This window comes from Amblyomma mixtum, chromosome 9, assembly GCF_055824585.1.
Source record: "Amblyomma mixtum isolate Tamu chromosome 9, ASM5582458v1, whole genome shotgun sequence".
Classification (NCBI taxonomy): domain Eukaryota; kingdom Metazoa; phylum Arthropoda; class Arachnida; order Ixodida; family Ixodidae; genus Amblyomma; species Amblyomma mixtum.
In genome coordinates this window covers 67,431,686-67,444,550 of record NC_143020.1, presented here as the reverse complement: position 1 = coordinate 67,444,550, position 12,865 = coordinate 67,431,686, and the positions used below count along the sequence as shown (strand labels likewise).

Here is a 12,865-nt window from a genome sequence, read left to right as displayed (position 1 = left end):
AGGCAGGTTCCTTCCTCCGTTCTATATTCCTTCTTCTGCGGAGCCAGCCAGACAATATCGAAGATTGCAGATTACACTGCGCCGAAATCATTTCGAAATATTTAGAAGCGGGTTCACACAACTTTGCCGTCAAGGTGCGGCTTTTCTGCACGGCGTCCAAAACCTTTCTTCCCAAGCCGTGTCTGCTTCATGCAGCATCCTCCGAAGCCTTTTCTTCCCCGCATACCCCGGGCCGTATCCTCGTCACCAGCGGGTCTGTGGTTGCTCTGTCCATCCTTCCATTGGTAAGCTCTTGCTGCCCGCCGCCTCCGCAGACACTTCCTTCGCATCGGGAAGCCAACGCGCTCCGCCGGTTATTGGAAACGCGGTGCTGTTCTAGAGAGTTGCACCACTTGCCACATGGGCTGCTGTAGCAGCGACGGAATTGAGCGACAGAGCGGAGGAGCTTCGGAGCAGTGACGGATCGTCATTCGTGTCTCGCTCATTTGGTAAACGGCTGTCCCTGTCAGGCTGTGGTCCCTGGTTCGAACCCCGGACCGGGGGGAATTTTTGTTTATCTATGAAATATCTTGCGTTTGTTTCCTTTTCTTTGACAGCGCTTGGGAGGATTTTGAGGATTAATTACTCCCTTGATAGTGGAAAATGTGTTAGCACGTTGTCGTCTGTACCATAACTGGTGGCGTCTTTCTAGAAGGTTGCTCCCCTAATCAATGTTTCGACCTCCACTTCTAAGCCTTCGTGTTTTTGATGAACTCTCACTGCTTGTTTCTCCTAACGGCGAAGTATTTTGTTACGTTCTCGCCTATAAGCAACATCTTAATCAGTTATGATTGATACCAAATGCTTCTGGAGGGAATGCCGCATTCGTCAAGGTCACGTGCAAAGGTGGACTGCAGCAACCCCCGCAAGCCACACACCGGGCTCGCTATGTACGCTTCCACGGTGAATTGAATAGAGAAGGAGTGAAGTGAAACGCCAAGATCCAAACGAGATAACCTAATTTCCAAAATGCCCGTGGTTCAACTCCGCCGAGCCGAGTTTCACGTAGCGAAAGCTTCAAGCGACTTGCCGCATTGTTCCAAGATGAACTTTTTTTTTAAATCGAGGTGTTTGCCATTAGACATAATGTAAAAAAGAAAGAAAGTTATAAGAAGGAGTGTACTTCAATACACGTGCGCGCCTCAGCGCGCTCTCCTTCCTCCATAGCACACAGCTCTGGTTATATATACCCCGTACCTTATGTCACAACTGTGAACTGTATCACGTGACACAACGTGATTACCACGTGACTTTCTTGCAGCCTCTGCCGACAACTTCCAATGTCAGAATTCAATGTCAAAGCTCAAGATCAAAGTTCAATATGAAAGTTTAACGTCAACTGTCACGGTCAAAGATCAAATGTCAATGTCAAAGGTCGGCGTCGAAGTTCAAGGTCCAAGGTGGCCCACTAAGCGGACCACACATGGTTAGGTATATGTGCATAGCAACACTAACCATGTCTCATCTCAAGCTCGTCTCAAGGTCATTCGGAGGCTCACGGAGAAAAGCGTCCCAGCGATAGTAATGTAGCTTTCGCTACAAAGCTTAACAACGGTGCAGCTGGTATGCAATTTGCAAGGCCCAAAAGCTGCTGATATGAAATGTATATGGTCCACGGCGGCATGTCGTATCAAGCGGCTACTGTTGCTTTACTTTTGTCCTTCCCTTTTACTAATTACCATGTTTTTACCATGCGTTTACCATGCCTTTGCTTTCAGGTCATTTCACGCCAAATGTTCCAGATGTTTCGCTGAACCATCTCCGATTCGTTAAAAAAAAACGCGCACACTAACTGAAAAGTCGTAAACTAAGCCTTAAATGTTTTTGCCGAAAATAGTTTACTCGTGATGTGAGCGCAGTTGGGAAGAATTCGAAAACCTGTGACGCTTAGCAGCGCTCAATAACTTATCAGAAATCTAATTTTTTTCTACAACACTCCATAAACAGTTCAGTGACAGATTTTGGCTTTTTATGTGATTCAGGCCAAGTATTTTTGTGCGGCATAAATATTTTTTGAAATGTAAATGAGATGTAAAAATTCTGCCATTTTCTCATATCTTTATGAAAATATATAAACTTGCTATCCGGAATTAAAAATTAACGTTTTGTTTCCATACATGACAATTAACTACACCAAATGTTGCAGCAGACTAAACTGAATGCGTCGAATAAAATTACCCTGAAGTTAGGAAAAAGTGCGTTTTCAACCGTAACTTAGGAGGGTAGATGTGTAGGCCAGTTGGTGAGACATGATGGAGCTAGACACCGCAGCGGACACGGGACGCCCTGTGTCGTCGTCTTTCTCTGTCCCGTGTCCGCTGCGGTGTCTAGCTCCTTTATGTTTCAACCGTAAGCATCCGCTTATTTCCCCCTGAAGTCGTTCAAGTAAAGATACAAGGAACAGCTGCGTCAGTGCAATAGTTTACTGCCTTTCATTTCTAAAGTTTAAGTCGAAATGATTTTTGTTTCAAGCGAGAGGAGGAGGAGAAAATCTTTATTGCTTTTAAAAACGTAACCTGAGGTTGACGCTAGGCAGTCAGAGGACACTCGCGATGACCTCGGTGGCTCGCTCATTGTCCTTGCGTTGGCCACCCGGCTAAAAGCTGAGCAGTGCAGTATCCCTCTGCTCGAAAGTACTTAGCGATAGCGCTGGCTTAGGGACGTCAACGGGGAAGCCCAGAAGATGTGGACTGTAGCTGCAACTGCGCTTTCTGCGCAGTCGGTACTACAGCTACAGAGAAACATTTCAGCTGTTTTTCGAGTGTTTGCACGCGTTCTCCTGGCGATTCTTCGGCGCCTTGCCGTCGGCTGGTAGCATTTCGGCATTCCTGAGCAGTCAGGTGTTAAGAACCATCTTTGAGCGATGACGTGGAACCACTCCGCGAGGTAGAAGAACATTGTCGCCGAGCTGCATCCTTAGCACAACGGTTTGCAAGACGTTTTTCCTTCTGTTCTGGCGTCTCTTGTGCACGTTGTCGCTTTCTCGCGTCTTCCTGCCGTTGTCACTTCTCCTTACAAACTCAGCCGCATGACACTGCCACCACCCCACAGCACCTTGTCGCCCTTATCCAGCGCCACATGGCCACAGTTACAGACAGGCTGCTTCATTTCTCCCCGCCGTCTCTCATGCTTTGGTTTGGTTTATGGGTTTTAACGTCCCAAACCGACTAAGGCTATGAAAGACGCCGTAGTGGAGGACTCCGGAAATTTCGACCACCTGTGGTTTTTTAACATGCACTGACGTCGCACAGTACACGGGCCTCTAGAATTTCTCCTACAAAGAAATTCAACTGCCGCGGCCGGGATCGAACCCGCGTTTTTCGGGTCAGCAGCCGAGCACCATAACCACTGAGCCACCGCGGCGGCCACTCTCTCATGCTTTCACCCCACCTTTTCTCCTCCTTGTAGCACCTGTGGCGTGCCCAGATCCACACTTTTCCACTACCTTTGGGAATGTCCTTTCCCAAAGGCAGTACCCCCCATCCCCGATCCCACTCATTCTTCCTGGGAGGCTGCTTTACGGACCGCTCAGCCCGCCGGCCAGAAATGGCTGGTGGATCGGGCTTTACGTGAAGCACAAGCCCGTGGACTCCTGGACCAGTAGGGGACCACCCTGGAAGAATTTTTTTGTGTAATAAAGTTGTTTCCATCCATCCATGCACTTCTCCTTAGAGGATTGCATAGCAGAGCTTTCACGACAAGGCAAGCGCGCATTTATAGACGCTTAACAGGGCAGGAGCATGGGCGCCGCCGTATTTCGTCCCGTGACCATTCCGCCACGCTGCCAGGAAGTCGCCAGAACGCCATCGCCCGTTCGGCTCTACACCTTGGTCGTCGGTAAATTGGTTTTTGAGGAAAGGAAATGTACCAGTCTCGCATATCTCGGTGGACACCTGTACCTCGCCGTAACGAGAAGGAAGGAAGATGCGAGGGAACGAAGACACCGTATTCACTAGACGCGCCTGTGTTGATTTCAAACTATCGAGCTGGCATGGCGGAGTGGTTAGTGGGCTCGTCTCTCACTGCGGTGCCCTGGTTCGATTCCATAACTCGACCAATTTCCTACTCGGTTTTATTTTTATGCGAAGCATATTGCTAGAGCTACCACTCACGCCGTCGCCGTGGGACCCCTAGCCGTGACACCACGTGACACCGTAACGTCACACCACGTGATACCGTGACGTCACACCACGTGACATCGGATGTGAGAGCCGGCCTCCACCTCGCGCCGTCGCCGTGGGACCCCTAGCCGTCACGCCACGTGACACCGTGACGTCACACAACGTGACATCGGATGAGAGAGCCGGCCTCCACCTCGCGCCGTCGCCGTGGGACCCCTAGCCGTCAAACCCGCGCATTTCGAACGCGCGTTCACACTCGGTGTAGGTGAAACGCTCGCTACACCGGGCAGGCAGACGCGGCTTCCGTGGCAATCCAGGCGCTCACCCAACGCGCGTCTCGGGGTTAGTCGGCGTTCCGCTGTAGCCATGCCGTTGTCTTCCCCCACGACGAAGGCTTCTAGTGGTTGTATTAAAATGACCAAGTATTCAACCAAGGAAAGCCATGTATTACCAAGCCTAGCCACTAATATGCTTCGCATTCCCCAGGCTTAGCCAAGCTGAGCCTCAGCAATTTTTTGCTTATGTGGTCTGAGTAGAAATGAGGCTAATTGGTTAACCGATATCATTCGAATGCCGTCGATGCACTGCGCTCCAGTGCTGCTAACGTCAGCTTCGAAGCCCAGAAGTGGCGGGCATCGAGGCACCCTATGGCGGACCTCCTAGTGGCGCCATCTGTCGTAGACAAAGCAAACTGCTCGACCCCGCTGCCGCGCGTCGCGCCGACGGCGCTACCTTCTGTCGGAGCGCGGCTGAAGAAACGCTGTTCAAGGTCAACCGTGGCCACTGCCGGGGCCCACGCGACAGCTCGAAACCTGGCGCAGTATTGCTTACGGAATAACATGATTTCCTCACTCGCTCACATCAGAATCCACAGAAACGGCAGACTGACTTACATTTAAAGAGGATCATCGTTCATCCATGGGATCGAAAACTGAACTGGCCGTCGCCACCAGCGTGTTTAGCGTCGCCTCCCGCAGAGGTTCTGACTGCGTTTTGTCACGTGCGCTCCGAGGGACACCATCTATGCGATATTATGCGGACATATACACGGTGTGTTACCTATAACTCTACACAATTTTTCAATATAGACATCTTGAGTTACAAGAGCGCTTTTTTCGCCAGAGCACTGTCAGCAGTGTAGTGCATTAGAATAAAAGTAAAACGTGCTAATTACAAGGCTTCGTAACTAATATTAAATAGTTGGCTCTTTAATTATTACATTTAGGCTTCTTATTTATTCAGGGGCATGTAGCCCCTGAATAGCACTGTCAGCAGTGTAGTGCATTAGAATAAAACTAAAACGTGCTAACTACGAGGCTTCTTAACTAATATTGAATAGTTGTCTCTTTAACTATTACGTTTAGGCTTCTTATTTATTCAGGGGCATGTAGCCCACCGTAATTTATATCCGCAACAGTTTATAAAATTTCGAAAGCGCGGTTACCCTCGACGTTTTGGCCTGACAAATTTTTGCTACATCGCGTCAAAATAGTGCGTTTTCGAGAAGCTTGCAGGCAAAGCAACCTCTCCAGTGCACGTAGCTCGTCGCAAGAGCCAAAATTTGTTGGGTCGCAGCGCCTTGGGTAACCACGTTTTCGAAATTCCAAGAACTGATCTGAAGATTACGGTGGGCTACACGCTTCTATACAATCAAGGAGCGTGACAGTAACAGTTAGAAAGTTAACTATTCAATATTAGGCTGCCTGATAGTTAGCACATATTAGGTCCATTCTGATGCACTCCACCGCTGACAATGCTATGCCGAAAAAAGCGCTCTTCAGACTCAAAAGCCCATTTTTCAAACCTGTGTAAGGTCTTAGTTTAAACACCCTGTATAAAGCATTGGTGTTATGGATGCCGTGCCGGCTACTCCACCTTAGTCGGGGTCCACGTGACTCAGCGCGTTGAATTTCCTCGTTTTCTGCTTTTGGCTCCTAAGTTCCAAAGTTGGTAATTCAATCTTCAAAAGAAAAAACGACCTCGCCTATCGCATTTCTTCACTTGGAACAGGTCCCAGTCAGATGGTAGCAACATCTACGGTTTCTTTAGCTTCACCTTTAAAGATGCAAGACTGCGAGAGACGGCGAACTAAAGTGGTTTTGTTTCTCGCTTTAAATGTTTCTCGCTTTAAAAATTTCTTTTGAAACCGCCACGTTTCTTTTTAACCTGGACCACCTCAGCTTAAAATATAAGGGTGTTCTTGGTTCAAAGCTCACTTTTCTGCTATTAGAGTATGAATTTTTTACTTCGACGTACTCAGTTTCATCAGTTGTAATAAATTTTACAGGTAACAGACGTCCAGGGAAGCAAAGCGCATGTTTTCTAATTTCAGAGAGCTATTTCATAATAACAAAAGAACGAGATGGTATAGATTTTACATTGGCATATATTCTAAAAAATATTTAATGTGTATAAAGATGCATGACTCGATTCACGAAGAAAGCCAGAATCTTTGCAATGTCATTAAAAAAATTTAAGACGGTGCTGTAAAATTTTATTTTTTCTCAATTACTGAGCAGTGCTTTGTTTCGCGCCATTTTAAAATGTTCAAACAGCGCTCCCCTCACGAATAAAGTTTTTTCCGGCAAATATACAGCAGGACAACATTGCGCATGTCGTGCTGACTTCTCATGTATTTCCTTAAAATCGGAAAGGCAGGGCGCAACTTCCTGATCGTTTTGGCATGGAGTGATCCTTATATCTTGACCATAACGTCAAAAGAGTAACGATATCTGCGCAACTATTAAGAGAACAACTGTCATTTTTTTCTGAGATTAATTATGTCGTATTCTTTTCGAAAACATTGTACAAACCCAAGCAATATCTATAAAGCAATAAAGCGTTTTTCGTTCCCACTGGGCATGATCGAACTACTTGTTGAAAGTTGAACTAAGAGCTGCTCGAAAAAAATCAAGGTGCCGCCAGGATTCGGGGCAACGCTAAAAATAAGCTCCCTTGCTGTAGGCGCCTTGGTCCATCGGACCACCATGACAAACTGAACATTGACCGGAATATTAGGCGCTCACTATAAAGAGAAGTGCTTTTAAAGCTCCACTTCCGGAAAATTTTTTGAGACACGAATGTTCGCATCCTTCGATAAATCATACACGTGTCAATGTTATATCTCCACTGTGACAGGCTCATCCACAAAGACTAGATCGGGAAAAAAATGAAGATTGCAACACGTCAAATCAATGCTTTTTATTATTTTCGTCACCCGAACAGGTAACCAGCGGTTGTTTAGCTCCTGCTAAGTTGCGCTTTCCAGAATACCGAGGCTTAAACACGTAGTAAACCAAAGACCAAGCACTAAAGAATGAATTCACAACGTGAATTTACTTTTTATTCTGAACTCATTTCCTCAAGATCATTGCCCAAGTAAAACGCAGTGTTTTGAAGCATTGCAGCTGTTTATTTCGTTATGCACCATCTATCCTCATAAGCATTCAGTACCATTTCGGAGTAACATTTTCTGTTTTCGGTCCTGTGTGGCTGACGCGGGCCCAATTACAGAAGATTAGTTACCCAGTCAAACACAAAGCGAAAAAGTGTGCTTAACAAAATAACTAGATAAACATTCTGCGCTTAGGACAATGCGCCACAAGTTTTAGTTGCAACTAATGCGATTTCTTCAGATTAGACCTGACTAAAAGAAAAGAAGAGAACTGAACGCATGCACTTCAGGGACGAAATCGAATAGACGGAGGAAGTTGTCCACGCCGGATGCGCTACGCATTGACATCAAACTGCTGAAGGCAATGCCCGTGGAATGGAATGGCTTGCATCGCACGACTTTCTCCAGCGGAACTCACGGCAGGACTTCCCACTTAATCTGAAGCTGGTCATCGACCAGGAAGCCGTTGAGCCTTAGAGTGCGAACATTGAACGACGGATCATTGAAAAAAAATGCTTGGTTGCTTCGTGTTGTAGGCTTTTGTATGGATGGATATCCACGGGGTGGCTTAATTTCAACGAGATACTGCCTCTTATCTTGTGGGTTTATTACGCCCAGCCGTACTTTGTGCTGGAATGGCCACTCAACAGCGTCGTCGTTGTCACCCTTCTGCAAGCGGAGACCGGCATGCAGGCGCACAGATTCGCCATCCTTTATCAAATAGACTGCAGGTGACATGCAGTAGCCACACATGTACATCGGGTCGCTCTCGTAGAAAGCAAGACCTTCTCTCAGCGCTCGTTCATCGAGCGAGTTCACTCCTTGGACATAGAAGATTCTATGCGCTCCTCGTGGTTCATCCCTTGCAAGCAATGTCTTCATGCGGTCCAGAGTCCTCTCGCTATTATCCAGAGTTTGAACTTTCATTTGATGAACTGATGCCAGAATTCGCGAGCAATTGCCACAGCTCAGTTTCTTTGCAGTCGTCAGCTCATCTTTAACCATTTTTTCCAGTTTGTTTAGGTTGCTCGAAAGATTATCAGTACGCGTTATCAAGTGCTCTTTCAACTGCTCGTTACCACTGGCGGATTCGTGCACACTCCTTTTCACATTCTCCTGGATTTTTCTCGTTGCTTGGGCAAATTCATCTCTGAGCGCTTCTTTAAAGGTGTTTATCCCGTGAGACATTTCGTTCAGTCTATCACCTTGGCCTAGAACCTCAGCAATCAGCTGCCCAAGATGCTCTCTCATTTCCTCCGCTAGCTCCTGAATGACTTGTTGGAATGATGTCGAAAGTGATGTATCTTCCGTGTCGCTGGGCTGATGGCCAGGTTCTGGAGCAAGAGGCGTCGCCGGTGCTGCACACTCCGATCTCAGGTGTGAGCACACATCGCTGCAAAGAACCGAGGCCGAACACTTGGGGCAACGCGCAGGGTGGTGTCGACATTCCCGCTGGAAATGCTCGGAGAGCGTGGAAGCAGCCAGCACTGCCTCACAGCCGTTGTCTTCGTTCCAGCACTTGACCTGCAATGAAAAAGTGAAGGAAATGTAGAAAGTGCAAATTCCCCCGCCCCGCTAGCACACTTGCTCGCGCGTGCGCAGCAACCACCATCGACATATCGGCCTTCAAGAACAATGAGGTCGTCGCGCCGTACCAGCAGCTGATTTCGTTCTTTCAAGCCACGGTTGAGAAAACCGCAATCGTGGTGAGCGAATGCAATAGTCACGCGACTTTTTTTTTTATTTCGCGGCCTTTCTTTGCAGCTCGGAAAAAAGATACACGTGAGGCTTTATTTATCGCAAATAAATGGAATGGGCGTTTCTGAAGGTGCTCTCCAACTTTGCTATTCACATCTGCTATATAAAGTCCATATTTACGCATTTAGAAAAATTATCTTAATCTTAAGAAAAATTACCTTAAGAAACGTGGAGGCTAACAAAGAGGGTTCAGCTTAAGTTAAGGACAACGCAGCGAGCTATGGAAAGAAAAGTGATAGGTTTAACGTTAAGAGATCAGAAGATGGCGTAGTTGGTGAGAGAGCAAACGCGGGTTAAGGACATTGTAATCGAAATCAAGAGGAATAAATGGACTTGGGCAGGGCATGTAATGCGAAGGCAAGACAACCGCTGGTCCTTTAGGGTAACGGAGTAAATTCGAAGAGAAGGCAAACGTAGCAGGGGACGGCAGTAAGTTAGGTGGGCGGATGAGATAAAGAAGTTTGCGGGGATGCAGTGGCCGCAACTGGCAAGGAACAGGGTTAATTGGAGACACATGGGAGAGGCCTTTGCCCTGCAGTAGGTGTAGTCAGCCTGATGGTTAATTAATTGCTTACAGAACAGAAAATGGCTTAGGATACGCAAGCCGGCTGGTAGCTGTATGTAAGCGGTTTCCCTGGCCTACCTCAAATGTCTTATTTTTTAACCCTTGGCTAAATTTACACTGGACCTCCTCTATAAACATTCGTAACATATCTGCGAGCAATTCAAGCAAGCTAGCACCAATTTATAACTTTCACTACGCTTGTTCCACGCGTTGACGGAGCAGCATATAAAGAGTGTCCCAGCTAACTTGGACCAAGATTTCAGAAAAAACTAAGTGTTCTTCAGAACTAAAACTGCATGGATGTTATAGGGGTTTATCTTAGGCTACAGTACCACTTTTTTAGCTCGTCCGATTTGAATAATTTGTCGTGATAAACAAATTAACTTTTTCAAAACACATCAAATCAAATTTATTTTCAACACTGATACAATGTTGACGGCTTCCGTGACAAAAAGCTGTGAGGACAGCTTGACTAGATCAGGGAACCATTTTGGCAGCAGCGACTTCATATACACTACAATAATTCAAATACAAATGAAATGTGCAACACAACACAACACATCATATGCACTACAATAATTCAAATACGAATGAAATATGACACAGAATACATACAGTGTCCTACTTACTGAGTACAATAGTTAAAATGCAAGTGAATATTGTAATGGAATACACGGACTTCATTTATCAACTTAACTACGCCACAAATGAACAATGTGCACTACAATAAAACTACGCAATAAACGAATAAAATTAGTACCATAAAGCGTTTTACACGTGAGATCCCCATGAGAAGGCAAACACACACTCACTCTGTGTGGCCAATTTCACAATTACCACTCAAAATCATAACGCAGTCTTAGAAAATTGCCCAGAAACAAACATGCTACGCAAAGCTGTGCGCGTTAGGGCAATGGAACCTGAAAATTGTGTTTTAATCTTGTTTAACAGAAATGGTACGTTGTACGTTAATGTTTGCAGAAGGTAATTAGTGCGTGGGCGCGGTACAAACTATTCCTCAGACGACCTGGTTCGATAGGTGCGAGTTTGGAAAGTAAGAGTACACAGCTCCTTCAGGAACTGCTGGTAAGATAAACTAGAGAAGTACAGCAGGTACAGTAGACGGTAATCGTAAATCTGTTGTATACTGACCAACTTGAACTCATTAAAGAGGTCATGAGTGTGGTGAAAGTATGAAACATTACCAATGCAATGAACAGCTTTCTTTTCGAGCCTGTGTAGTAGAGTTATGTTTTTTTTTTAGTAGTCGTGGCCCAAATTAATGTGCAACCGAAAGACGGAGTGAAAAACTTGAAGTTTAATGTTAGTCGGAAAAATATCTCGAGATCGACGTACTAAGCCAACGGCGGAAGAGAGGTTTTTCACCAGTTGCTGTATATGCGCATCCCAAGTCATAAGTGCGATAGTACCACTCCTAAAACCTTGTGCTCTTTTACTATATCGATTGTAGAGCTGCCCAAGCGAAGCCCGCCAATCAAACTTACTGGTTTGTTTTTTGAAGCAAACAGAATGGCTTCTGATTTTTGAGGATTTATTCTACATATGAAAAATTGAAAAATTTGCGGGGGCTTAGCTCTAGCCTGGTAGGTTGCGAAAGCAAAAGTGCAGCGCCTACAACTGAAGGTACGCTGTGCGCCGCGTCTACAGGTCTGTAAGGAGCCAGCGCCACACTGCGGCGACACAAGACGCACGGGAGGCGGACGGTGAAGAAAAGGTAGGGAATATGTGGCAGAGAGAACGTGCGGGCGAGAAGAGGAAGACGGCGGTCGGCGACAGAGGTGGACGTGTTCTGCTGGGTCCCCGAGTTCCCAGGCTTGGGCCCCGGCTGCAGACGTGCGGGTGACCAGACCCGGACAGCCGTAGTCGGGTGCCTCAGCCATGAGACCTAGGCGCATCTCTCCCCTCCCAGCCGACAGCTTCTCAGGACTGGTCGCCTCTGACATCTGCGCTGCATACCCGGGCTACCTGACCTGGGGGCCATGCCGGAGCACACAGACGCTGACTATTTTCTACGGCAGCGTTGAGGCCGCCGTAGAGAACGCCTCCAAACGGGTGTCAACGAAGGGAACCCGAAACGTGCCTAAACACTGCCCCGTCGCCCAGCCACGCTTCCTCGCTCGACGCACCAGGCTCATCACTGGGAGACAGATAAATTAAGTGTGATTCTCCTTTTTTGACTCCCTTCTCGCCAGAGTTTTGTTTTCCTTTTCTTTTGCCTCCTTGTTCTCTTGTTTTCTTTTTCGCGTTTCGTTTCAATGCTTAAAATTAAAGTTTCCTTTCCTGCAAATGCTGCCTCGTTTATTTCTTTTCTTTAACTAATGAATTTTGATGCGGAAATTCCACCTGCAGTGTTACTTCCTCACAAGGTCACGCGTGGCTACCGGCCGCCGCTGCGCAAAGGCCGTTCATGAGCGTAGTATTGCTTTCGCAATAAAACGACTACGCACGTACGTTGCTACAAAAAATTGGCAGAGGCTTACTTTGGTTAAGCCCGGTAGGTTGCGAAAGCTCGTTCTTTCTTCCTGGCTTCACACTGGCGAGCTGCCTTCTTCTGATTGGCAGTAGACGGCATGGCAAAGTATCTTTGTACACAGTGAGAAAGATCCACTGTGACTACCCGCCCCGCTCCGCCGACGGATCTAGCTGGGGGCCCTTTTTTATGCAGCTCATATGACGTCACCTCGACCGTAGCGCCACTGGTGAGAGGAGCGCGAGGCTCACTGCCGTGACTACCGCCGCGCTCCGCCGACGGATCGAGCTGGGGGCCCTTTTTTATGCAGCTCGTATGACGTCACCTCGACCGTACCGCCACTGGTGAGAGTAGCGCGAGGCTCACCGCCGTGACTACCGCCAGCTTGGAGGAAGGAATATTTAGAGGAGAGGCCATCACGGGACATTTTGTGAAGCCGGAAACAAGCTCGGCGCCATCTTGTCCCGACGGGCTCGTGTTTACATTTCGTCGCCGCG

General features: G+C 47.2%; 1 protein-coding gene across 1 annotated transcript; it reads right to left on the bottom strand.

Moving 5' to 3' along the window:
• Positions 1-7,439: 7,439 nt before the first annotated feature.
• On the bottom strand, positions 7,440-11,841 carry LOC149329485 (uncharacterized). The gene is made up of 2 exons (XM_089559253.1): positions 11,683-11,841; positions 7,440-9,129 (listed from the first exon to the last, which is right to left on the bottom strand). Exons 1-2 carry the CDS (start codon positions 11,839-11,841, stop codon positions 7,969-7,971), a joined length of 1,320 nt encoding a protein of 439 aa, XP_089415379.1. The 3' UTR covers positions 7,440-7,968.
• Positions 11,842-12,865: the final 1,024 nt, after the last annotated feature.

What these genes read in the sequence shown, in the direction of transcription:
- LOC149329485 (XM_089559253.1), bottom strand. Translation starts at nt 11,841, where the DNA reads ATGTCAGAGGCGACCAGTCCTGAGAAGCTGTCGGCTGGGAGGGGAGAG. An exon ending in TCGGGGACCCAGCAGAACAC is followed by an intron (nt 9,130 to 11,682) that starts GTCCACCTCTGT and finishes CAAGTGTGCTAG; the next exon opens with CGGGGCGGGGGAATTTGCAC.